General features: G+C 46.1%; 2 protein-coding genes across 2 annotated transcripts in view; both read right to left on the reverse strand.

Moving 5' to 3' along the window:
* The window catches only part of SUCO (SUN domain containing ossification factor), a 900,323-nt gene that overhangs the window by 223,369 nt on the left and 650,186 nt on the right, over positions 1-26,768 (reverse strand). The window lies entirely within an intron of this gene.
* PRDX6 (peroxiredoxin 6) lies at positions 1,373-25,129 on the reverse strand. The gene is made up of 5 exons (XM_050963416.1): positions 24,989-25,129; positions 13,641-13,797; positions 6,947-7,093; positions 5,834-5,980; positions 1,373-2,584 (listed from the first exon to the last, which is right to left on the reverse strand). The coding sequence occupies exons 1-5, from the start codon at positions 25,078-25,080 to the stop codon at positions 2,456-2,458; spliced, it is 672 nt and encodes a 223-aa protein (XP_050819373.1). The 5' UTR covers positions 25,081-25,129; the 3' UTR covers positions 1,373-2,455.

Raw genomic sequence — 26,768 nt, forward strand, 5'->3', positions numbered from 1 at the left:
CCTGTGTGTCCATGGCTTGGGTATGAAAAGTGCTGTACCTTTCTAGTTTGCAAGAAACAGCTGTTATAGCAATAGGGCCACAAATTTGCCCTAATTGTGAGCTCAACTGCAGGGAATGTGGAGCGTAAAGGCCATCAGGCTCCCTCACCAGGACTTTCGTCCTTTGCGCAGGACTGCCGAGTCCTTGCATCATGATGCAACTGCACTGTGATCTGAGCTACCTGAACATCATGGCCACATGAATGGAAACTCCTGCGGGAGACCCAAGATCTAACTCTGTCTTCCCTGCCCTCATGTGTCCCTGTCTGCCGGTTTTCCTCGTATCCTCTCTCTGCTTTCCATGTGATCCTAAGGTCATCTGTACCAGCTGATGTTAGCATAGTGTGATGTCATGAGATAGCATATCCAGCTCTGCTCAGCTTGAGAGGGTCCCAGACCAGCTGATGAGTCAGGATAACTGCTGTCATGACTGACCTGCCAGACCAGAGCATCCGGCTGTAGCTGACCTGCTTCCTGAAGCCCTGGGAACATCAACAAAGCTGTATTTCCTACCTTGCCTCTCCGTCTATCAGGAAAGGTGATCATTCTTAACATCTTGCAATTGATCAGCAAAACAAGCCTGTCGTCCCCCCCCCCCCACCCCGCCCCCAAGAAGGGATGTCCAATGCAATAAGACTAACTGGTATCATGTCTCTTTAAATGGGAATTTGACAACCAAAACCTAACTTGGTTTTACAGACTTTCCTGGGTAAGTGCCTTATGACTTGTTTTAGCTCCTTTTCTCTTGTGTATCCCCATCAATGACTCTCTAGGCTTTAGCATTTGTTTCTATTGTTTGCCATTACACAGACCGAAGTCTCTGGTTTCCAAATGCTGCCCCCTCTTTGTTTAAACTGTTTAATGCTTATCACTCACTCATGCCCGTCACCCCTATGCTGAAATGAATTTGTTAGTCTCTAAAGTGCCACAAGTACTCCTGTTCAATGTTTGACAGGATCACGTTCACGCTTTGGCTCTTTAAGCCCCATATACTCTATGGAAATGATTACACCACCTCTCGAGGGCAAACAAGAGGGTGGGTTCAGCCAGATTCAGAAAGTAAGGGGACAAAAGGTAAAATGTGTAAAGATAATCCTATTAGTTGCTTTTGATGAGTCTCCTGTATTTTGAGATAATTGCTTCATTTACTAAGTGATAAGGATGGCAAATACTACGAGGCTGGTATGAATCCAGAGCTCTGGTTACCTGTGTAAGTCTCCATTGCAAACTCCACCAGGCAAGGCCATGTGATTAATGTATTTTGAGCCTAATGGGGCATGTTGGAATGCTGAGATAAGGAGGAGATAAAAACACACTAGACATACACACACACTTCTGGTAAGTGCTGCTTTATTGGTTGAACTCCCCCCCCCCCTCCAAGAAAGCAAAAATATCAGGCAACTATCTAGGCAACCCCCTCCCCGAAAAATACAGATCTGTAATAAAGCCATGCAGCTACAGAGGAGCCTACAGCTCCTCTAATGCAGCATCAGCTTTGGTAACAAACTTGTTAAAGTAATGACAGGTTTCAGTGTAGCAGCCGTGTTAGTCTGTATCCGCAAAAAGAACAAGAGTACTTGTGGCACCTTAGAGACTAACAAGTTTATTTCAGCATGAGCTTTCGTGAGCTACAGCTTCAGATGTGAAGAAGTGAGCTGTAGCTCACGAAAGCTCATGCTGAAATAAACTTGTTAGTCTCTAAGGTGCCACAAGTACTCTTGTTCTTTTTGTCAAAGTAAGTTAGTTAAGAGTAGTTTGAATTCTAAAAGGCACATGGCAGCTTGGACAATTCATAAGCTACCACCCCATCCAATTCTGGCTGCTTATTCAGCAATTCGCAAAGCCCAGCTGTAGCTACTTTGATAATCTTTGTCACATTGTGAATCATTACTTGGAGTGATGTATCTCATTGGAGGATGGGATCTTCCTTTTGAAGCCTCTTCCACTCTGCCTCAGCACCAATATTATATAGGAGAGACCCAAGAGAACAAGCATTCAGCACTATTACAAATCCATCATCTTCTTCCACATGTTTAGCAGTTCCCACTGGAGGAGACATTTCAGTTTTCTAGCTATAAAGGTGTGTGGGGCGAGTACCAAGTGGATGAATGATCAAGAATTTCAGATTGTACTGCTGCAGCCCAACTGCTTTCAAGCAGACAATACAAGGCTGCTGATCACACGGCTTATCAGAACTAGCATCTGCCATGACACTAGTCAGCTCTGAGCCAGCCCCCCAAAGGTTCCCTGAGAAGCTAACACCAGGCACAGCAGCTGTCAGTTTAACTGTTCTGACAGCTACTCCCTGGAGCAGCCTCTGTGCGTGCTCCCCATCCCATGCAGGTCACCCCAAGGCAAAGGGCTCTGCTAAAACCCCATGATCGGCAGCCTGGTATCTCTGCGGCGGTGACATGCTCTAAGGCTGCGGAGTGTAGCGGAGATACTTCTTGCCCGAGGGGAGTTCCTTGGTGAAGACTCCTTCAGGAAACAGCTTTCTGGCCTCATCATCTGGCATGCTGGGAATAACCATGACACTGTCTCCACGCTAGTAAGAAACAGGGAATATATTAGTGAAGCAGAGAAATGGAGGGACTCTACAAGGTGCCTCCGCTAAGAAGCGAGACTTTAACCCCCACCCTTTTTTATTAAGGCCTTAGTCACTGTATACACTGATGTGCACATGCCACCCTCAACACCAGTGTAAAATTTCACCAGCTCCAAAAGAGGTGTTACCCCCGCTGAGGCAGAAGTGGAAAATGAATATACTCTTGAGCCCACTGTGCCATATTCAGATGTGCAGCAAGACGTCTGGCTGCCATGAAGCCTCTGGGACATATTCAGCAGTGACTTGAATGGAGATGGGCTATGTGCGAGAGAGGCATCAGTAATGTAACTTGGACCAATTTGGCAGTCAGCCGGTGCACAGGACAAGTATCACTGCAGCAGCAAAGGAGGGAGGTGCAGCCAGATAAGTAACTTACAGACAGGTGTAAAGGGAAAATAGGTGGACTTCATCTTTACGCCTTTGCCTGCCACTTGTCTTCCAACCAGGGAACACGTTACACCAGTTCGCTGATCAGTTCCTATGCGACAATACAACTCACCTGGCCACCACCACTGATCTGCTCACAAGGAGGAAGCTGACCCCTGGGTTGAAGAGTGGAGCTGCAGTGATGCAGTTGTGCCACTGTAAGCTCTAATGCAACCATTCCAGGCCGATGGGAGGGAGCTCTGTCGGCTTAACTACTCCACTCCTGTGAGCGTGGTAGCTGGGTTAGTGGGAGAAGCTCTCCCACAGACACCGCATTGCCCACAGGGGTGCTTAGGTCCATGTCACTTATGTCGCTCAAGGAGGTAACTTTCACACCCAAGTGACATAAGTTATACTGCAATGAGTGCTTGTGTACCCAAAGAGGGTAGAATTTCCATTAAGCCCCCCAGCTTTTGTGAATTCCCCTCTCAAAATAAAACTTTCACAAAGCCACACACCTCAGGCCCAGAGAAGCAGCAAAGAAAATCTCCCTCTTTGGTCCTTTATGGACACCCCAGCAATATGAGCAGTATAAAAACATGCTCCTTTCCATGAACGCACAGCGAACTCCTGCAACATCAGTGTGAAGCTGAAGAGTCAGGAGGTGGAAGTGCAGTCAAAGACACGTGCCCTTTTTGGAAGCTTAGCTGATGCTGTAACACCACGTAACAAACCCAGTGTCTACTGAGACTTCTGCCACACTCCCCAGCTACAAGGCATTTCACAGCAGCAGTGAGGAATGAAGCGGGAGGATCGGAGTTCTAAGATGTCAGCCTCTATTAAAGCTAAAAGCAACACTCCTTAAGCAGTCCTGAGTCCAAGGCCAGTGATGAACTCTCACTAGTTCATTAACATCGTAACAAGTCGGAAGGATGCCCACAGCCAGATGGTGGATTTTACCTGCACCAGAAGATCTCACTTTAATGAGGCAGCAGTTACCCATAGCGGTACTCAGCTGGGTTTTAAAGAGAGTGCTTCATAGTTAGGATGAAAATAGTCTTCCCAGTGTTATGCACATCAGGAGAGAGCTGTTCTGTTTAATCATGAAAAGCTATGAAGATTTTTCCATTAGGAAAAGGGACCTAGATGAGTCTATAACACACCATGGATCAAATGAGACTTCTCTTTGATGCAGATAACATATGCAAGCATCAGAATGGTCAACTTCTGTAGGACACCATGGGTCTCCCTCCTCAGATTAAGAAAGACAAAACTCCTTTGTGGGGTGTCAGAGTGATGGGCTCTGGAGGATTCCAGATGCTTGGTTTGCAAGAGAGGTTTTTCTGAAACTAGGGCAGCACTGGGCTCTGTAACTGGCAGAACAATTCTGCTTATCATGCACAAGCAGGAGCAGAATTCAGCTCACTCTGCCCCAGCCTTGCAGAGCCCACACTGATAATAAATTACTGTCTCTCCTTCTGTTATCTCTAAACCAGCCACATATGACTGTTAACAAGCGCAATGCGGACAGTGCTGTTGTTACTGTTATTTTCCCACTGTTACCACACCTCTGAGCACAGCTGTGTGGAGAAAGATAATTCCGTTTCATAGATGACTGCGCTATTCTGAGATCTGGTTTGCTCTGGTTAGGAATTAAAACTCAGATTTTCCACCCCAGGGAATGGAGTCCCAGCCCTGGGGCAGTCTGCAGGCCTGGATTCCGTTGCAACGTTGATGAAATTGGACTGTTGCAACAAAAGTCTGATTTTGCCAAATCAGCAAATTCCGATGAAGCACTCATCCGAATTCTCCCAGCCAGCTCTACTTCTCAGCCTCATGGTGTTCCCTTAGCATGTCCCAGGATAGCAGGGATTCTCACGATCCATGTCTCTTAGCACATCCTCTGTGTGATAATTACCTAACTTCACTTTGTCCTGAGAATGGGCACAGAGGCTCTATGACAGGGGCGGGCAAACATTTTAGCCTGAGGGCAGCATCGGGTTTTGTAAATTAATTATATGGAGGGCTGGTTAAGGGAGGGGGTCGTGGCATAGCCCCCACCGCCTATCTGCCCCCTCACCCCACCTCCGGGACTCCTGCCCCATTCAACACCCCTGTTCCCTGACAGACCCCACTCCTCCCCCAGGACCCCTGCCCTATCCACACACACCCATTCCCTGTCCCCTGACCACCTGCAGACCCCAACTACCCCATCCAAGCCTCCTCTCATTCCTGACAGCCCGCCTGGGACCCCAGCCCCATCCACCCACCCCTTCTGCCTGTCCCCTGACTGCCCCGTCACCCCATCTAGCACCCCTCTTCCTGACTGCTCCCCCATTCAACCCCATTCCCTCCCGCCCTCTAGCCACACCCCCGCTCCCTGACCACCACCCCGAACTCCCTTGCCCTCTGTCTAACCCCCCCATGCTCTCCGCTCCCTTACCACGCTGCCTGGAGCGCCAACAGTTGGCGGCGCTACAGCCACACTGCCCGGCTGGAGCCGAGCCATGCTGCCGCCACCACCATGCAGCTCAGAGAGAGTCAGGCCGGCCTCTGCAGCTGTGCTGCCCCAGGAGCTCACAGCCCCGCCACCCAGAGCACTGCGCCGGCGGTGGAGCGAGCTGAGGCTGCAGAGGAGGGGGAGCAGCGGAGGAGGGGCCAGGAGCTAGCCTCCCAGGCCAGGAGCTTGGGGGCTGAGCAGGACGGTCCCACGGGCCGGATGTGGCCTTGGGCCATAGTTTACCTACCTCTGCTCTAGGAACTGCCCTTCTCTACACCCAGAGCTGCCCTACAGCACTGGGTTGTAGCTCTATAGATATTTACCTTCCAGTCCACTGGGGTAGCAACCTTGCTCTTTGCAGTCAGCTGAAGGGAATCCACTACTCTTAGGATCTCATCAAAGTTTCTGCCAGTGGTTGCTGGGTAGAGGATTGACAGTTTCAGCTTCTTATCTGGGCCGAAAATAAACACCTGAACAGCAGAGACACATAAGGAGACACTCTGGGAATCTGAATAGAAGATTAACCTGAATTTACATCAGCTACAAGCATTTAACAGCGTCAGGTAAGCCACAGTTCCGTGAGACAGGTATTCTAGTACTGATAGTCTCCCTCATCCATCAACAACCCCACTGCTTCCTTCAAAGCAATCCCTGCTCCATCCTTCCTACCCCTAATCCCTATGCTCTCCCTCTTCTGAAAGGCAGTCCTGGGTCCTGTCTGTTTTAGACTAAGCATTTAGGACAGAACAAGGGCTATTTACATTGATGACACTAGGTTTTACAATAAACAGTCTCATCTCTTTTAGAGGAAAGATGCAGCCACATACAAAGGAAAAGTGGCCATGTGCTCTTATGCAGTATCTGATATTTCAGGTGTGTGGTTTATTTTCCTGTGTGGAGCATTACTGCCGCCTCTATCTGCGGGTCCCTACCTTGAAATGGGACAACAGTCTTTTAATGCTAGTGCTGGAGGGGAGAAGGAACGTCACAAAATGGACTTTAGGCATCCACGGAGGCCCTCCGCCCGTTTAGTTCTACTCCTTGCCCATTTGAGATTCCAGACAAGGAGCGTTACCGACCTGGCCACGCTCTCAGCAGGACAAAGCAGTGCAGGATCAGCATACTAACATGCTTCTGGCTCCTGACCAGCATCACAGCTGGGCTCCAACAGAGGGTAGCTACAGCTAGGAGAGGGATCACCCACGCAAATCCCCACTAGCAAACCTCGGCACTGAACTGCTTCGAAGATCTGCCCCATTCTCCAGCCAGGCAGTTGCTCTAGTCACTCGTATGCAGTGGACCAGTTATTTAGGCTGCTGCACTGGGGTAGTGTGCTAGTATAGACAAGGCACCGGGGCCTTAGGAACAGTGTTGTCCAACTCTATTCATGCCCACACCTGGTTTAAACTAGTGCCCCACATGCAGCCTGAACTCACCACACGTGCCGTCAGCGGCAGGCCCTCCTTGTCCTGCTCGTCTGGGTCCAACATGCCCAACTGGATTGAAAGTTCCCGCTTCGCATCAGCAATTATGGGAAAGGGGAGCTCCTCTGTGGGCTCATCACCGTTGTAAGCATTGATGTCCTGTGGCAGGAGCGGAGAGGAAGCACAGGCATGCTCAGTGCTTTCTGAACACTCAGATGAAGGAGGAGAAAAAAGTTCCATCCAATTTTCCTAGCAACACCTCAGGATTTCAATGTACGGATTAACGTGCTATGCCTGGGCAGAGGCAATGAGGATTCTTGGCTCAGGCTACCTTAGATTTCTGGGGTAGGGGATTCTTTTCTAAACAAGATTTTGAATTCGAGTCCCATTGCTGTAGTTACCCACTAGGAGTGATGTTAGAAGAGGACATGAGGGCAGATATGTGGAGATACAGGGCTACAGTGTAGAGAGAAAACGTCTCTTAACTTTTACCGTTACAGGTATTTGCTCCCTCTCCCATCACTCGCCACCATCTACAAGTCCACTCAGTCCTACCTCTTATTCTGCCAATCGCTAAGACAAACAAGTTTGTTTACATTGATGGGAGATAATGCTGCTTGCTTCTTGTTTACAATGTCACCTGAAAGTGAGAACAGGTGTTTGACTGGCACTGTTGTAGCTGGCATTGCAAGGCATTTATATGCCACATATGCTAAACTTTGTGGGTCAGCCACCATTCCAGAGGACATGCTTCCATGCTGATGATGCTCATTTAAAAAAATTTAATTGGTGCATTATTATTTTGTGACTGTACTCCTTGAGGGTGGGGGGAGGGGAGAAGGGGAGACTTGTATGTCTCCTGCTTTGTTTTACTGCATTCTACATGTATTTCATGTTATAGCAGTCCTGAATGATTACCCAGCACATGTTCGTTTTAAGAACACTTTCACAGCAGATTTGACAAAACACAGAGATGGTACCAGTGTGAGATTTCTAAACACAGCTACAGCACTCGACCGAAAGCTTAAGAATCTGAAGTACCGTCCAAAATCTGAGAGGGTGGAGCGTGCTTTTAGGAGTCTTAAAAGAGTAATACTCTGATGTGGAAACTACAGAACCCAACCACCAAAAAAGAAAAAATCAACCTTCTGCTGCTAGCATCGGACTCAGATGATGAAAATGAACATGCGTCACTCAGCACTGCTTTGGATATTATCAAGCAGAACCCGTCACCAGAATGGACGCATGTCCTCTGGAATGGTGGTTGAAACAGGAAGGGACATACAAACATTTAGCATATGTGGCACGTAAATGCCTTGCAATGCCAGCTATAAAAGTGCCATTCAAACACCTGTTCTCACTTTCAAGTGACATTGTCAACAAGAAGCGGGCAGCGTTATCTCCTGCAAATTGTAACCAACTTGGTCTGTCTGAGCGATTGGCTGAATAAGAAGTAGGACTGAGTGGACTTGTAGGCGCTAAAGTTTTACATTGTTTTATTTTTGAATGCAGGTTATTTTTGTACATAATTCTACATTTGTAAGATCAACTTTCATAGTAAAGAGATTGCACTACAGTACTTGAAGGAGGTGAATTAAAAATATTTTGTTTTTTACACTGCAAATATTTGTAATTAAAACTAAATAAAGTGAACACTGTACACTTTGTATTGTAACTGAAATTAATATATTTGAAAGTGTAGTAAACTACCATTTATTTTAAAAAATTGGATTTCTATTATTGTTTAACAGCACAACTCATCTTTTTAATCGCTTGACAGCCCTAGTTTTAAGTAGTACAATGCAATATTAATCAATCACACAATATGTGCTGAAAGAGCCCATATTTGGGGCAGAGTTTTTGTATTGGAGCTCAGATAAAGAGGGCTCACTGATGATGGATATGAATCATTCTGAACATGTGATTCCCTGGGCCTCACCTCTGATAATTAAAAAAAGGTCCCATTACACACAGCTAGAGTCAAATTTAGACCTGTGGTAAGCAGGTACAACACATGCCGACATCAGTGACAGTTGTACCACTTAGATCAAAGGTAGGTTCGGCCCCTGTTCTTTAGTGGGTGGAACTTTGCTCTCTAGCCAAGGCCTAGATCCAGCAATGAGACCCAGAACAATTTACCTCACTATCCTCAGTACTGGCTGGCTAGGGTAAAAACCACCAAAAGAGTGCAGACTAAGTCAGGTTCAAATGGAAGATGCAATGCACATTTTCTGGGGAAAAAAGTACACCGTAACCACCCCACCCAGCATTAACCAAGTGGTCTAACCCATCACCCTGGCAGAGAAACACACAATTTGATATGCTGTGGTTTTGGAACAGTGAAGAGATTATCTACAACTAGAATCGGAGAGATTGCACCATGACTGTCCAGTACTAATGTAGGACAAACCAGTTCCATGCCCTAATCCAAACCTGGCCTAGTTAAAGAGTCTATTTTCTGAGCAGAAACATTTTCTCAAGGGTTGAGTTTGGATCTGACCAAACTGTTAGTCTGTCAAGTCCTTTCCAAGTCCAATTTAAAAATGTATTTATATAGTTTGTGGTGACTTGCTTAGCATTTGCACAGCATATTAAGAGCAGAGCCACTGTGCCAATTAGCAGAGTTTGTAGAACTGCAAAAAGTCTGAGGCAAACAGACCATGTTTTCCCAGAACAGCAGCTCTCTTGCTACCAGCACTGAACTATTTCTTCCATTGACATAGGAGTCTCCCACACAATATCATGATGTGCCATCAGCGTAGAGGGCCATTTAAACCCTAGTCTTTCTGCCTGCCACTTACTAAGGGCAGGACAGTCTGGCTTGGGAGGAACAGGAAGGGCAGAGATGCCACTTGTTAATAGAAGTGACTGCTGGGCAAAGCTTTCCTAGTGAAGTAGGCATTTGTTTTTCAGTGGCCAGTGCACTGGTCCCTATGTGACTGCTGATCCTTTGCTTATATGTCTCAGCCAATTCTTTATAGCCATAAACCTAACGTGGTGGTAATTTCTCAAGGGTACTTTAAATTTGTTTGTAACCACTCAACTCCTAATGTGTCAAGAAAAGTCTCTGTATAGTCTTTGCGCTACTCTCTAAGACTTCTACAAATCCCATAGCATGGCAACAATATTTTATACCAGAGATTGGCAACCTTTGGCACGTAGCCCGCCAGGGTAAGCACCCTGGCAGGCCGGGCCAGTTTGTTTACCTGCCGCGTCCGCTCCAGGCCAATGGGGACTGCGGGAAGCAGCGAGGGCCAAGGGATGTGCTGGTCAACGCTTCCTGCCACCTGCATTGGCTTGGAGCAGCAAATTGCAGCCAGTGGGAGCCACGATCGGCCGAACCTGCAGATGTGGCACGTAAACAAATGGGCCTGGCCGGCCAGGGTGCTTACTCTGGTGGGCCATGTGCCAAACGTTGCCAGTCCCTGTTTTATACATTAGACAGATGTCTTGTTACTACTATTTATACCTTCTGTGCTGGGAGTGCTGCAGATTAAGCCCATTACTGCTTGATCTACCTTCAGTGGATTTGAAGGACAAATCGATCACCATCCTCTTTTTAACAGCCCTTAAGTTCTGAAATAGGCTTCCTAGGGAGGCAGTGGAATCCCCATCATTGGAGGCTTTTAAGAACTGGTTGGACAAACACCTGTCAGGGAAGGTCTAGGTTTACTCGGTCCTACCTCAGTGCAGAGGGCTGGAATAAATGACTTACTGAGGTCCTATCCAGCCCAACATGTCTATGGTTAATCCAAAGAGAAGTTCGCTGGACAATAGTGGTACAGATTGAGAAAAACTGACTCTTTTTAGCAAAGTTATGCTCCTTCTCTAATCCCCCCTTTGTTTGATCCAGTTAAGAAAGAAGCTGCAATCCTTACTTCATAGGCCTCAGTCTAGGATTTTATGCAGACTGCCTTTGCCCAGATGGACAATGACCAGCTTGCATCTGCACATCAGGGTTTGCTCTCTCTTGCCATTAAAGCTCTTTGCTATGTTCAACAACTGAGCAGGGGTCTCTTGGGGCTTTGCTCCTGGCTTGTTGCTTCCAGAAGAAGTTTAACTATGATCACCCCGGTTCAGTGCTCTGGGTCTCCAGCATTAACCTAATCACTTCTCTAGTTCTCCTGGGATCTATCCTGGCATTTCAACAGTTTAATGACTAGAGGGACATAGACACGTGGATTGTCTCCAGTATCAAATGTACAAAGATGATTCCAAAACAATCCATCAGTTGTTTTTGCTTCTGATAAGAACAGCCTTGCATACTTTGTAAGTTAGATGCTGATAAGAAAGAGCTGTAACCCCTGGAGCACCCCAGTGGTGTCTGATCATCCCTCCCTCTCCAGTCCTGTCTCTGATGCAGCAGGATTCTCTTCAACTTGCTTCAAAAGCTCACAGTCCCAGTATGATCCTCTGCTCTCAAACTCGCATTAACCAACTGGTGAAGGTGTCATGCCAGTCATAGAATCAGCTGCTGTTTACGATTCATATCATCCCTGCTCAGTCTCAGCATCCTGGTAGTTAGATTCAAATCTGAGTTCATTTTCCTTTTAGGAACCATTTTGAAGCCTAATCTCTAGTTTCCAGTGGAAACTTGTGCACATTAAACAGACATTTCAAAGTTTTCTATAATGCTGTACGTGTACAGGGTGCTTCAACAGTGAGACTATTTCCCAGATCATGACAACTGGCAATGTTTGCTAGAGCCACCCATGAATAGAACAGCATGGAGACCAATATTCAGTTGTATTGGAAGAACTCTGTGGGGACAGAGGACTGGAAGAGCTGGGGTTATTGCAAGGCAGGATTGAAATGCATTCACAAGAGCTCAGAGGAGAAGTTATTCATAGATTTTAAGGCAAGGATTATGATCTTAGTCTGACCCTCCTGCATTACAGGCTATAGACCTACACATAGTAATTCCTGCCTCATGCATGTAACTTCTGATTGAACTAGAACAGATCTCTCAGAAAGGAGACATCCAATCTTGCTTAAAGACGTCAGGAGATACAGAAGCTACCACATCCCTCGGTAAGTTGTTCCAATAGGTCACTAGTCTCACTCAAATATTTGCACTTTATTTCTAGTCTGCCTTGTCCAGTGGATTAGAGTCCTCTCTTATATAAACCTTCTCTTCCTGTAGGGATTTCCAGAAAATGATAAAAGCACCTGTAGTCTTTGATTTGATAAGCTGAGTAGACTGAACTTCAAAGCTCATTAAAAAGCACGTTTTCCACACCTGAAATCACTCGTGGCTCTTTTCTAAACCCTGACCAATATTTCCACATCCTTTTTTGAAGTGTTGATACTAGCACAGTGCACAATATTCCAGTAATGGTCTCACTATAGTCCTACACAGACTTAACACCACATCCCTACTCACAATCATTTTCCAGCTTTCACAGCTAAGGATAATGTCAGCTCTCTTGACCAGGCACCACATTGGGAGTGCACATTCAGGTGGTTATCAACCACAACCCTTTTCTCAGTCTATCCCGCAGGTCTCAGTGATTGCTGACTGTTCTCTGAGGGCATCATTTGGTTCCCACATACATTAAGAAACTCTCTCCTGTCTAACTCCTAGTTTGAAGTAATTTTATGCTGTAAGAATGATTAGGATGCCATGAACAGTGGACTATGCCAAGACTGATTAAGGCAGCATTAAGGAAGGGACTACTATAAAGCCATACTCATTTCCATATGGTGGAAGCAGAGCCTTGGCTTCAAAGCTTGACAATCAACCACTTGAAGAATGAAAAGAAAAAGGTGAGGGATAGACAGGGCAGAGCTGAACCAGCCAAGTCATACTGTCTAATAAAATTACAAATATCTGCACTCTGATCAAAATACTGAGCCCACTGATCTGACGTGGGAGAGAGTCAAAACCAAAAAAAACTACAAGCCTCAAAGATTTCTAAGACCCAGAACCTGGGGTGGAGGTAGAGTAGAGTAGTGATGAAAAGGTGTAGCCTGGCCAATTGTTTAACTACACTGACAGTTTGTTCTTAAAAATGTTCAAGAGACAGAATTTAGCCACATTTATGGTATAAATACAGAGCAGGAAAAGGCGACACACGTACCTTCCTTCTGGGAAGCAAATTCTTGCAGCATGTTCACCTTATGCAAAAGGTGTGCTTCAAAAGACACGAATTTCAGATAATAGTATTTATAGTGTGCTTTTTACAAGTTACAAAACTCTTTATACTTAATTAAAAATTCAACCCACCAGTTTGTACCAGTTCCTTAACTTCTTGTTCTGTTTCTTAGCTCTGTTTTAAATACTACATCCCAAACTAGTTGGGTGTAGATACAACCTGTGCTAGTATGTGCCATTCGTGTACTGTGGCTTTGATAGGCTTCCTATTTTCTAATGCCAAAGTTGCCTTCAGCTTTGCAGTGTTGTGGGATACTTGGTGTGGGTGAACAGAATTGAAGGGGGAGCAGAGCACATTTAGTTAATATAACTTTCCAACACACATCTATTTATATTTTAATACCATACATATACCTATTAATGTGGTGTATACTACACCTACCATACATACCTATTGGTGAACAAGAGTATGTTTGCCAGTCAATGGCTTTATTCCATTAGCGTGCTTATGTTACAAAGCAAGACCAACTCTTCTGCATGCTAGTAATACAGGCAATTATTCAGGCCTCCCTCACAGAGTTCCCTGCTGCCACCTCTTCACCCCCAGCATACCTTACTCCAGGCGAGATGGTCACTGACTTTATCAATAGAGAGGGCTATCATTTTAACATTTCGCTTTCTGAACTCAGGGGCCAGCTTTGCTGCTCGACCCAGCTCAGTGGTGCAGACTGGAGTGAAGTCACGGGGATGAGAGAAGAGGATGCCCCATCTGAAAGGGAACAGAATAGAAGACAACAACAGAATGAGCCCAGATTCTGATTAGGAATCTGTTAGACACACAGAGAAATACCCAGCTGCAGGTGATATTTTAAAGCTTGCTAGCCGCGGGAATTAAGTGCGCTGTTCATCTCATCATCAAGTGACCAAGGAATTCCTTTAAGAGATCCTCCTTGCGTCGCCGTCATTGTAAGAGGCTGAGGTGAAGTGAATCTTGCAGAATGAGCCTTCAGGCTTTTAGAACTCTTCTCCCCAATCCTCACTAGTCATTCTCATCTCCCTGTTTGGTCTCTCCACATTAGCTTAATGATGCCCACAGTTCACGTCACCATATCAAAACAAAAAAAACTTTAAAGTGATTTGTCTCCAGTGGCTGCCACCTCCGCTCCCATCCTCCAGGACAAATATTGCTGCATTTCTTTTTCAAGTAGAATCACCATGAAGTTAATGCCAATGTATACGGAACACATTAGACCCTTTTAAGAGCCACTGGAACAAGACTCTACTACTAAGTCACCTGAATTAACATCCTGAAATGGTCACTGATATTTTACAACCCCAGTTACCACCTTATATACAGTTTTCATCTAGTCCAGGGGTCGGCAACCTCTGGCATGCAGCTCGCCAGGGAAAGCACCCTGGCAGGTTGGGCCAGTTTGTTTACCTGCCGCGTCGGCAGGTTCAGCCGACTGCAGCTCCCACTGGCCGCGGTTCGCCATCCCAGGACAATGGGGGCTACAGGAAGCGGCACGGGCTGAGGGATGTGCTGGCTGCAGCCTCCCACAGCCCCCCATTGGCCGGGACCAGCGAACCGCGGCCAGTGGGAACCGCGATCAGCCGAACCTGCTGATGCAGCAGGTAAACAAACTGGCCCGGCCTGCCAGGGCGTGCCTGAGATTGCCGACCCCTGATCTAGTCAATCATCTCTAGATGGGGACATCCCTTCAAAATAAGGTGATAGGTCTTGTCCTGGCCTGGTCTGTTATATTGAACCTCAGAATATTAGTAGTTACCAGCTGATGTGCTGTGATAGCTCTAGGTTCTGGTGTGATAAATACCTAGCTCTTACATAGTGCTTTTTATCAGTAGATATTAACGTGTTTTATAAAGGTGGTCAGTATTCCTGAATCTCTTTTGATAGATGGGTAAACTGAGGCATGCAGAGGGGACATGACTTGCCCATGCTCACGCTCACCTATCTGGCCAGTGGCAGAGTTGGAGGGGAGTGCAGGGTCTCCTGCATCACAGGGTCCAGTGTTCTATCCACCAGGCCACATCACCTCCCCGTTGATGAGCTGGGGAAGGACCGTTTAAAAAAAGGGGGAAACAGCCCACATAAACACTATTACAAAGAGTCTTCAAAGATGAAGACATTTCTACAAGTATGAAGAATGCTCACTTCAATACTTAAAGAAGTGAGCATTTTTAGAACACTTTTAGCTAGGTAACTGGGATCTCAACAACAGCTCAAAGTGCCAGGAGCTCATGCCATCAGCTCATTAGTAATCCCAACGCCAAGCATATCTCAGAAAAATCGAGACCCAAAATACATACAGTACTTGCCACACAGCATTTTTTTTTTTACTTGACCCACAGTAGACATGAAACACATTAGTCCACACTAGCCTGTGCAGCCTCCACCTTATTTGATCTGCAACAGCAGTGTTTACCCAGGGACAAAACAAAGTTACAACGTAGCTCAGGTAGATCTGAATTACAGTGTATTTAGCATGGTTGTTAATGGAGTTAATGGGCTGGCACCTTTTTATTATTGTATATTATCTGGTGACAGCTACCCAGCTAACTTGGAACACCACTGAAATATAAAAACTCAAACTGTTGAGTAGACATAAGGCAGAAAATGTTATCAATTTTCAAAATACACCATGGGGAGCAACGTAAAATTGGAAGTAACTCCCAACTGCACTTCCTTTTAGGGCTGTCTCATGATTAATCACACTGTTAAATAATCATAGAATACCATCTTTAACTATTTTTGGAGGTTTTCTACATTTTCAAATATATTGAGTTCATTTAAAACACAGAATACAAAGTGTACAGTGCTCACTTTATATTTATTTTTTATTAAAAGCAGTTGCACTGTAAAAAAAATAGTATTTTTCAATTCACCTAATACAAGTACTGTAGTGCAATAACTTTATCATGAAAGTGTAACTTACAAATGTAGAGTTATTACAAAAAACTGCACTCAAACAATGTAAAATTTTACAGCCTACAAGTCCACTCAGTCCTATTTTTTTTTTCAGCCAAATACTCAGATAACCAAGTTTGTTTACATTTGCAGGAGACAATGCTGCCCGCTTCTTATTTACAATGTCACTTGAAAGTGAGAATAGTTGTACTTATGGTACATCCGTAGCCGGCATTGCAAGATATTTACATGCCAGATGTGCTAAAGATTCATATGTCCCTTCATGCTTCAATCACCATTCCAGGGGACATGCGACCACGCGGATGAGGGGTTCTGCTCAATAAGGATCCAGAGCAGAGTTGACTGATGCACGTTCATTTTCATCATCATGAGTCAGATGCCACCAGAAGGTTGATTTTCTTTTCTGGTGGTTCGGGTTCTGTAGTTTTCACATCAGAGTGTTTCTCTTTTAAAGACTTCTGAAAGCATGTTCCACACCTCGTCCCTCTCAGATTCTTAAATCTTCGGTCGAGTGCTGCAGCTATCTTTAGAAATCTCATATTGATACCTTCTTTGTGTTTTGACAAATCTGCAGTGAAAGTGTTCTTAAAATGAACAACATGTGCTAGGTCATCATCCGAGATTGCTATAACATGAATATATGGCAGAATGCAAGTAAAACACAGAATTGGGGACATTGAATTCCTTGGGGGAAAACTGTGTTACAAATTTAATTAATGCATTTTTTTGATGAGCGTCATCAGCATGGAAGCATGTCCTCTGGAATGGTGGCTGAAGCACGAAGGGGCATACTAATATTTAGCATGTCTGGCACGTAAATACCTTGCAATGACAGCTACAAAAAGTGCCAGGCAAATGCCTTTTCTCACTTTCTGATGACACTGTAAATAAGAAGAGGGGCAGTATTATCTCCTGCAAATGTAAACAAAGCTGTTTGTCTGAGTGATTGGCTGGAAAAGAAGTAGGACTGAGTGGACTGGTAGGCTCTGAAGTCTTACATTGTTTCATTTTTGAGTGCAGTTATGTAACAAAAATAAATCTGCATTTGTAAACTGCACTTTCATGACAAAGAGATTGCACTACAGTACTTGTATGAGGTGAACTGAAAAATACTATTTCTTGTTTATCATTTTACAGTGCAAATATTTATAATAAAAATATATACATTTTGATTTCAATTACAACACAGAATATAATATATACGAAAACATAGAAAAACATCCAAATTAATTTTTTTGGGTTAATCGGGCGAGTTAACTACAATGAATTGACAGCCCTACTTCCTTTGCTTATTTAGCTGACTGAGTGGTGCAGAATGAATTATACTCAAATAATTTGTAGTCCTGTACAAATACTTGCAAAGGTCAAACGCTGACAGAGGATAATAGGCTGAGGATTATGAAAACCCATGACTGTGCCTAGAAACCTAGCAATGGATTTTGAAGAATGGTGCACTTATAGGAATCTGATTTTATGGACATTCCCTTCTCTGGCACACACACAGATAAGCTGGGGCTCCTAGCCAGCGTCTTGATCCTCAATAAACTATTTTTTAAAAGGAGGGATTTTTAGATTCAACTGCATCCAGAATCCACCATCCTAAACAGCCAAATGAGGCCAGTATACTGCTTCTGCTGCCACAGCAAACCTCAGTCTGTTCCATCCTCAAGTTCAGTCAGCTGAGAGGACACTCATTTTTATCTGACAAAAGCCAGATAAATTATTCTGATATGTAAATGTAATCCCTAGTCCCAGACGGATCTGGATTTTTTTAAATTAACTTCCCACACTACTTAGATAAACTTTGTGCGCTTCATTTCCACCGGCACCACCTACCTATAACATGGGATAATGGTCTTCTATCTCTCGTAGCATGCTTTGGAATATATGAAGCATTGCTAAAATAAGTACTGCATAATTTATAGATTGGGCCTGGAATGGAATCAATTCACTCCACCATTGCTGATCTTGGCATAAAAACCGCAACCCAAGTTTACAGAAAACTTTCCATGCAAAGATCTCAAAGGGCTTTTGTACACTTACATATTACAGCAATACAGCTGTGCTGCTGTAGCACTTCAGTGTAGACACTACATCAGTAGATGTAGGTAATCCACCTCTCCAAGAGGCAGTAGCCAGGTCAACAGAAGACTTCTTTCAAGGACCTAGTGCTGTCTACCTGGGGATTTAGGTCAGTGTAACACCACCGCTCAGGGGTGTAGATTTCTCACACTGTTGACCAATGTAGTTAAAACAACCTAATATTCTAGTGTAGACCAGGCCAAAATACTGCAAATACAATAATGAACTGAGATCATACTGCTAAGAGGGAGCACCCATGTCACAGATAAGGAAACTGAGGCTCTGGGATAGTCACAGATAGAACAGAGATGAGAACCCAGTTTGATTCCCAGTATCCTACTATAAGTGCTAGAGCCATGGTGCCTAGTTTGTGATAAGCTGAATATTTGTTTGATTATGAATGGAAAGCAAATACCCTTAGCTGTGCCCTGAGGCCTCTGCATCATCAGTCCTGCTGCTACCCGAGGGAAATGTGGTGCATGACCTCCCACAGCATCTAATACAGCCCCAAGAGCAGTGCCAGGAGCATTCCCATAGCCCTGTCCCTCCCCTTGGCTGTCTGCTGCCCTTTTGAAATAATACATTTGGCCCTCAGGTGGCAAGCTTTGGGCACTATGGTGACAGACTGTTTCCTCATAGCATACATGAACACAGACCATTTCAAAACCATCCTCTTCTGCTGGGCTGAGTTTTGTGCTGCCATCAGACTCCACTAAGAGCCTAGCAGCAGTCCAGTGACAGTCATGATCACAATCGCTTCTCCAGCTCAAATCAAATCACATAATGGTGGCCCTGCCCCAGTGTGGAGATTTCAGCTTTTTACTATCCCTACTTCCTTCACTACCAAACCTAACACATTGCCTTCTAGTCCCCCATTCAGTGCACCTGACAGCCAGCACCACGTGAACTGCCTCTAGCAGCAAAGGTCCTCTATTCACTCTCTTAAATCTTCCTTAGTTTCATGACACCAGATTATCTTGGAAATTTACTGCCTTTTAATGCCCTAACATGAAACTGCTGTCATCCCAGACCTATAAAACACATTTGAAATAACTATTACTATAATTTCAGATGAACAAACCTTGGACAACAGATATTGAACAAACTGGCACAGAAGCTGCTTTTCATTTCAGTCACATTGCTCTGGGGGCTGAGATTGTTTTATAACCAGTGTGAAAGTTAATATTCTTTTATACTTCCCACTTGGGGAAATAGGGTATAAAGATGATCTAGATGATCTCCTGAGGTCCCTTCCAACCCTAATAATCTGTGATTCTGTGAATCTGTGATTCTGTGAAGATGCAGATTTGTTCCCAAGTTCCACTGTCTGATCTGTTTGCCTTTTTTGTTATTTAATGAGTAATCTGACATGAAATACTAGAGCTTGTTTACACAACGTCAGAAATGACTCAGCTGTTTCAAAGCCTAAATGGGATCCTGTTCTTTCCAAACCCCACTCTGGTTCATACCAGTAAGTGTTATCCTCGGATACTGAGTGACTGGCCTGATAACACATGTTCTGGCAATGTGGGCTCAGCACTTTGTATTTTACACTACAGCATGCTCCCTATTAGTGTTACGGAAGATGCATGCTCTTTAGACTGAATAGTGACTACTGTTACCTAAATCCTCAGTCCCCTTTTAACTACTGTACTTGCTGTGTTGCAGTGGTGAGTAACAGACAGTCTAGATCAGGGGTGGGCAAACTTTTTAGCTCAAGGGCCACATTGGGGTTGCAAAACTGTATGGAAGGCCAGGTAGGGAAGGCTGTCCCTCCCCAAAACAGTCTGGCGCCCACACCATCCGCCCCCTCCCACTTCCTACCCCCGACTGCCCCCTCAGAACACCCAACCCACCCCTCCTTGTCTCCTAACCATCCTCCAGGACCCCACCCCCTATCCAACCCCCCTGCTCCCAGTCCCCTGACTGCCCTGACCCCTATCCACACCTCCACCCCCTGACAAGCCCCTCGGGACTCCCCATGCTTATGCAACCCCCGTTCCCCATCCAACTGCCTCCTGCTCCCCTGACTGCCCTCCAGGACCCCCCACCCCTTATCCAACCCCCTTATCATGCTGCTCAGAGCAGCGTGTCTGGCAGCCGCGCCCCCCGGCCGGAGCTAGACATGCTACCGCTCTGCTCCGTAGGAGCACACTGCTCCACCGGCCAAAGCGCTGCCCGCATGGTGGCGTGGCTGCGGGAGAGGGCAGACAGCAGGGGAAGGGCCAGGGGCTAGCCTCCTTAGCCTGGAGCTCAAGGGCCGTGGTCCTGAGGACCAGATGTGGCCTGCGGGCTGTAGTTTGCCCACCTCTGGTCTAGATCCTATGCAGTCTTCACCAGGATGGTACATTATGCATTGAGCTGTAGATTGTGAAAATACAAAATACTAGCCTATTTCAAACTTCAAGGGATGGCCAGACAACTTAGTCCCAACATTTAGGATTTATAAGAAATTTTACAGAAACTAATAGACGTGCCTTCAGAAAGTTAAAAGCTTCACTGAAAAATTTTGTTTTGCTTTAAACATTCTGCTGCAGTGTTTGGAAACCAAAACCTCGCTAGAATTGCCTCATGCTACAGCAGGAGGACCAGAAACTGAAAATGGCAATTTTTTTGTAAATTCTGAGTTCTGTGAGAAAATATATTCCATATTGCAGCTGCATTTAAAAGGGCATAGGGACAACTGTGTTGTAACTGGGCCTCTGTAGTGTGACCAGAAGTCAAACTTTACGTATGATATGAAGTCTGTGGATCTGCCCACACTAGAAATACAATATTCAGGGACCCAGAGTGTCACAAAGCACTGTGCAAGCGCTAATGAACTAAGCCTCATTTACTCCAACGGACAAAGTCAGGTACGGAATAGTAAGTGGTCGAACTGAAGCTGCTAGTCTCAGAATCTCTGCTTTGCTGCTCAGCTATTTAACATATGCAGCTTATCTCCAAAAGATGTGGTGAAGTCACAGTATCACTTAGAAAACTGGGGTGAAACCCTGCCCCATTAAACTAAATGGTAAGATTCCCATTGACTTCAACAGGGCAGGGCTTCACTGCAGGCATGCGGTTTTCAAAGGCACCGTTCACAATCTTAGCCACCTGATAGAGATCAGGTGGAGACTGGCCTCTTAAACTTAGTGAGCACCAATCCAGTGAAGCTGGAGGAATGATTTAAGGGGAAGATACGGTGTCTGCCTAGTGGCCCTTTAGGAAAGAACAGAATGCAGACCGAAGTATGTGAGAGGGAAGAGGCCAATCCTATTCTGAAAGGAGCAGCAGTTTCCCTGTTTGGTATCTCAAGTGTGGAGCCTGGCTTGTGGGCAGAATAGTACTTTTTTTTTTAGGAAAGGATTCCCTAGGTTGCTCAAGTCTGTGTTATATCAGAAGGTGACTTATTCAGAGGGGTTAAACTGGACCAGTTCCTTGGGGTCATCAAACCAGCACATTCTTCTGGAGGCTGTCCAAATGAAAGCATTTAAAAAAGTCTTTAGTCCTTATGATTAAGGGAAGATTAATATAAATTTAATGTAAGCTGATGGAGTAACCTCAGCCCGAGAGCTTATCTAGACACAAAAGTCACAATGATTTGCATTAACCAAACCTAAGTCTATTTAAGCATTCATATTGGGGGTTTGCATCAGGTTAACAAGAGTGATGCAACGTCTCTTTACAGACAAGGCCTTAACTTGTTTGAAATCACTGTGAGAAAGGTGTGTATGCATTAAGGAGTTAACTCTGAAGCTTAATGATCATTTTAAAAGCAGTCAGTATTGTTAATTATTTCACCACAGACCAAAGAATGCAAGAAGGGAGAAGGACAATCCTATTGTGAAGGGAAGAGTGGAATTTCCTTTCGGTGCCTCCAGTGGTAGAGCTGGGCTTGTGGGCAGAACATTACTTTTTCTTGCCAATGTGACCCCTATTTATTCCCAAGCCAATGTGCCTCAGGTGTAACCATTAAGTGTCCATAATATCTGTATGAACACACAAGATCAGAACTGTACTGCAGATTGACAGATACACAATACGGGCAAGGACCATTACGTGCTTATTTATTTTTTAAAATGTTGTCAGAGTTTCCTTCTGTATGTTCCCATAAACTTTTGAGAGTTCTCATTTGGGTCTTGTTTTCACAGGGGATAACCTCTTCACTTAAGAGGAAACAACAACAGATTATGCACTACTCTGTTACTTCCAATATAAAACAGATAAGGGAGACAATTCCTTCCTTTTATTTTTGTGTAGTAGCACTGCATACCTACCTTGTAGTACAGGCATAGCCGTAGACACACCACCCTCCCTCACCCGCCAATCTCTTGTTATACAGTAACTCCTCACTTAAAGTTGTCCCGGTTGTTTTGTTGCTAATCAATTAAGGAATATGCTTCTTTAAAGTGGCAGCTGCCTGCTTTTTCACTGCTTGCAAGAAGAGCAGCCCCTTGCAGCTAGCTGGTGGGGCCTTGGAATCAGGATGGACCGGCAGCCCCCAATCAGCTCCCTGCTCCCCTAAGCTCCCCGTGCAGCAGCTGCCCAGCAAGCTATCAATTGCTAGCAGTTTAGCTGTCCCTCTCCCCACTGCCATGTGCTGCTCCTGCCCTCTGCCTTGGAGCTGCTCCCCGAGACTCCTGCTTGCTGTGTGGGGGCGATGGGAGAAGAGGGGGTCTAATATTAGGGTGTCCTCCTCCCCTCTGTTCCGGCACTCTGCTTACCCCATCTTCCATAGAGCAGGGGGGACACAGGACAGGGCTCAGGATAAAGGGGGCTTGCAAAGCTGATCTAATTAACAAGGCAGTGTACTAAAGATTAGGGTCAGCGTACTTGGAGGGGAAATGCACATCTCTCTCTCACACACAGGGTGGGATGCTGTCTCCCCTCCCTCCATTCCTGCTGCCTTGTAGAGTGTGAGAGTTAACCCTTGAGGGCTCAGACAACTGCTAGTTCATCATTTAGCAGTAAGACATTCCCTGGGAAATATCCCACCCTCTGACTCTTCCACCTCATCCGAGCTTCACAATCATCATCACTGTGTACCAGTATTAAATTGTTTGTTTAAAACTTATTCTGTGTGTGTGTTTTATATAATATAAATGAAATATATAGTCTTTTGTCTGGTGAAAAAAAATTTCCCTGGAACCTAACCCCCCCATTTACATTAATTCTAATGGGGAAATAGGATTTGCTTAACATCATTTCGCATAAAGTCACATTTTTCAGGAACATAACTAAATGTTAAGTGAGGAGTTCCTGTACTTAGTTTTGGAAAGGGAGCTCATAATGAGACAGTTCTTGTAATATTTTTCCTCTCAAGTCAGGCACATCAGCCCCCTGGACACGTTGAACTTTGGGGAAGGTCCAAGCGAAACATGAAGAAAAACCCAACATGGCTCTGAGGTGTTCAATGTAACAGTTATAGAGGAGAATCAGACTCATTTGTGACACTGGGATGCAACAAATTTACCTACACCATGAACATAAGGAGAAGAGCCTATATAGAAACAGAATGAAAAGCCAAGTCATGAGTCAAATGTTGCTCTCAGCTACCCTGCTTTAAATATGGAATGACACCATTGAATCAGTTATTCTAGATCGGGGTGGGCAAACTACAGCTCGGGGATCTGGCCTATAGGATTGCCACCCCCCGTGGCGCCAAGGTAGGCTCCCTGCCTGCCCTGGCCCTGCACCACTCCCGGACACAGCTGGCACCGTGTTCCTGCAGCCCCTAGGGGAGTGTGTGTGTGTGGGGGGGAGGGACAGGACAGAGGGCTCCACATGCTGCCCTCACCTCCAGGCAGTGCCCCCTTCAGGGAAGGTACCCACAGGTGAGGGCAGCACGCAGAGCCCTCTGCCCCTCCCCCCCCGGGCCGCAGGGACACGGTGCCAGCCACTTCTGGGAGCAGCACAGGGCCAAGGCAGACAGGGACCCTGTCTTAGACCCACGACATGCTGCTGCCAATCTGGAGCCTGCACCCTGAACCCCTCCTGCACCCCACACCCCAACCCTCTGCCATGAACCCCTGGCTGCACCTCTCCTGCATCCCAACCCCTTGCCACACCCCAACCCCCTGCCCTGAGCCCCCCAATGCACCCCTCCTTCACCCCAATCCTCTGCTGAGCCCCCACCACACCCCTCTTGCATCATAACCCTGAGCCCCCACCCACACCCCAACCCCCTGCCCTGAGCCCCTTCCTGCACACTGCACCCCCTCTCACCCTTTCAAGGCCTTGCATGCAATTTCCCTACCCAGATGTGGCCCTCAGGACAAAATATTTGCCCATTGCTGTTCTAGATCAACACTGGTACAAGCAAGAATAGAACTGGGTGTGTGGAATTTTGGTCGATACTTTAAAGGTTATGCCAGCAATAGCCCAACTGTAGACACAGGGACACTAGTATAAACTATACTAGCATACTCTGCTTTCTGGTGTAGGCAAGGCCTGTGTGTGTAGGGAGGGAGGGAGAGAGCTTGGCAAAGAGAGAAGAGGCTTGGGTTTGGGGGAGGGGGGTATGGAGTCAGGAATAAAATTATTCCAAGTTTCTTAATGTGCCTGATACCATTTGTGCAGAGGACAAAACCCAGCCCTCCAGCTAACCCCACAGTCAGCCATTACCTCCTACCCTCCATTTAAGAAAAGAACCCAGCCACTTCTCCCCCCTCACTTCCTAGCCCTATAGCCCCCCAGAAAGAAGAGGAACCTCTCAAACTCCTTCACCCTACAGCACCACCCAGAGAGAGAAGGAAGAGACGCCCCCACCCTATAGCCCCCCGAGTGAAAGAAGAGAAGCCAGCCGGCCGCCCAAGAGCTGACAACCCAGCCCTTGCCCGCAGATCCCGATCTCCGCCTCCCAACCCGGGGCGGGTCAGGGTTCCTGTCCCGTACCCCGGGCCCGCGGGCGGGCAGCAGCCCGGGTTCCCCAGCCTGCGCTACTCACGAGTCTCCCAGGAAATCGTGGAAGCGGATGCGGCCCTGCGTGGTGTCCGCCTCGAAGTTGGGGGCCTCGTCCCCCAGCAGCAGTCCCGGCATGGCTGGCGGCCTGACTCCTCGCGGGCTACGTGCCGGAACGGTGACGACAGCTGCGGATACATCCTCCACAGAGGGCGGGGCCGGGCTGCCGGGGGCGCGGCTGCCATGATTTGTGCCTGGCCAATGAGGAGAAAGGCACGGATAGCGCCTTGCAGGGTGCGCGCCCAGTATCTAGAGCAGCGGCCTGGGAGCCAGGGCGCCTGGGTTCCAGTCTTGGCTCGGCCTCTGGCGTGACATCGGGCAAGTCACTTCACTCTGAGTGTTTACAGTGCAAGCCCTCAAAACAGGGGCTGTCTCTTGTCATGTGTTGGGGTAGCATCTAGCCCAGTGGTCCCCAACATTTTCCATCACGCCCCCTCCCACCATAATGGAACCTGTTGGCACCCCCCATCTCGGAACCTCAACTGGGAGCCTGGAGCTGAGGCCGAGGGTTGGGAGAGAGCCAAGCTGCAGCTGGGGTGGGGCAGGGCCGGGAGCAGAGTGGCACCCAGAGTGCTGGGCAGCACTCCTTCCCACCCTCTGTGGCGGCTGGTCTGGACACTTCTCCACACACACCCCACCCCACCAATGTTCCTCCGCACCCTCCAGTTTGGGAACCACTGATCTAGCCCTTGGTTAGGGCTTCTAGGTCACTACCCACAGTACAAATAGGAATCACACCAATAACATGCAAACATCACTTCCATAACCCAGTTCTCACACATTAAAGAAAGAATTTAACACTATTTTAAAGACAGAAGAATTAATTCTTGGAGAAAATAGCAACTAACCTTTATTAAGACAGTATGAGGATAAGCAAGCAACATGAAAAAGAATAATATAAAAGCAGCATTTTATAAAAACATATTCTGTTAATACAACTTTTTGTATCAGCTTCTCTGAGAAAAGCTCTTAGGATAGTATTATTGTCCAGAGGTGTGGCTGTCTGCACAAGGAAAAATGTTGCCCCTTAAACATATAACGTACTGATGGCTAGAAAAGTGTTTGCAGGATCAGAGCCCAAGCATGTGCGTAATTTTACTCATATGAGCAGGCCATTGCAGAAATGTGTGTAAAGTTATGCGTGTGTCTTTAGAACATAAGAATAGCCACAGGAGTGGATCAGACCAGTGAATAGCCCAGTATACAGTCTCTGATAGTGGCCAGTGTCAGATGCTTCAGAGGGAATGAAAATTACAGGGCAATTTCAAGTGATACATTCCCTGTCATTCAGTCCCAGCTTCTGACAGCTGGAGGTTTAGGGACACCCAGAGGATAGGGTTATCTCCCTGACAATATTGGATAATAGTCATTGATGGACCTATCCTCCAGGAACTTATTTCTTTTTTTGAATCCAGTTGTACTTTTGGCCTTCACAACACCCCATGGCAATGAGTTCCACAGGTTGACTGTGCATTTTGTGAACTATTTCCTTTTATTTTAAACCTGCTGCCTATTAATTTCATTGAGTGACCTCTAGTTCTTGTGTTATGTAGGAGGTAAATAACACTTCCATATTCACTTTCTTTACACCATTCATGATTGTATAGATTTCTCTCATATGCCCTCTTAGGTTTCTCTTGTAAACTGAAGTGGTCTTTTTAATCTCTCCTCATACGGAAGCTTTTACATACCTCTAATCACTTTTGTTGCCCTTCTCTGTACCTTTTCCAATTCTAATATATCTTATTTTTAGCTGGGGTGACCAG

Source organism: Gopherus flavomarginatus, chromosome 7 (genome assembly GCF_025201925.1).
Source record: "Gopherus flavomarginatus isolate rGopFla2 chromosome 7, rGopFla2.mat.asm, whole genome shotgun sequence".
NCBI lineage: Eukaryota > Metazoa > Chordata > Testudines > Testudinidae > Gopherus > Gopherus flavomarginatus.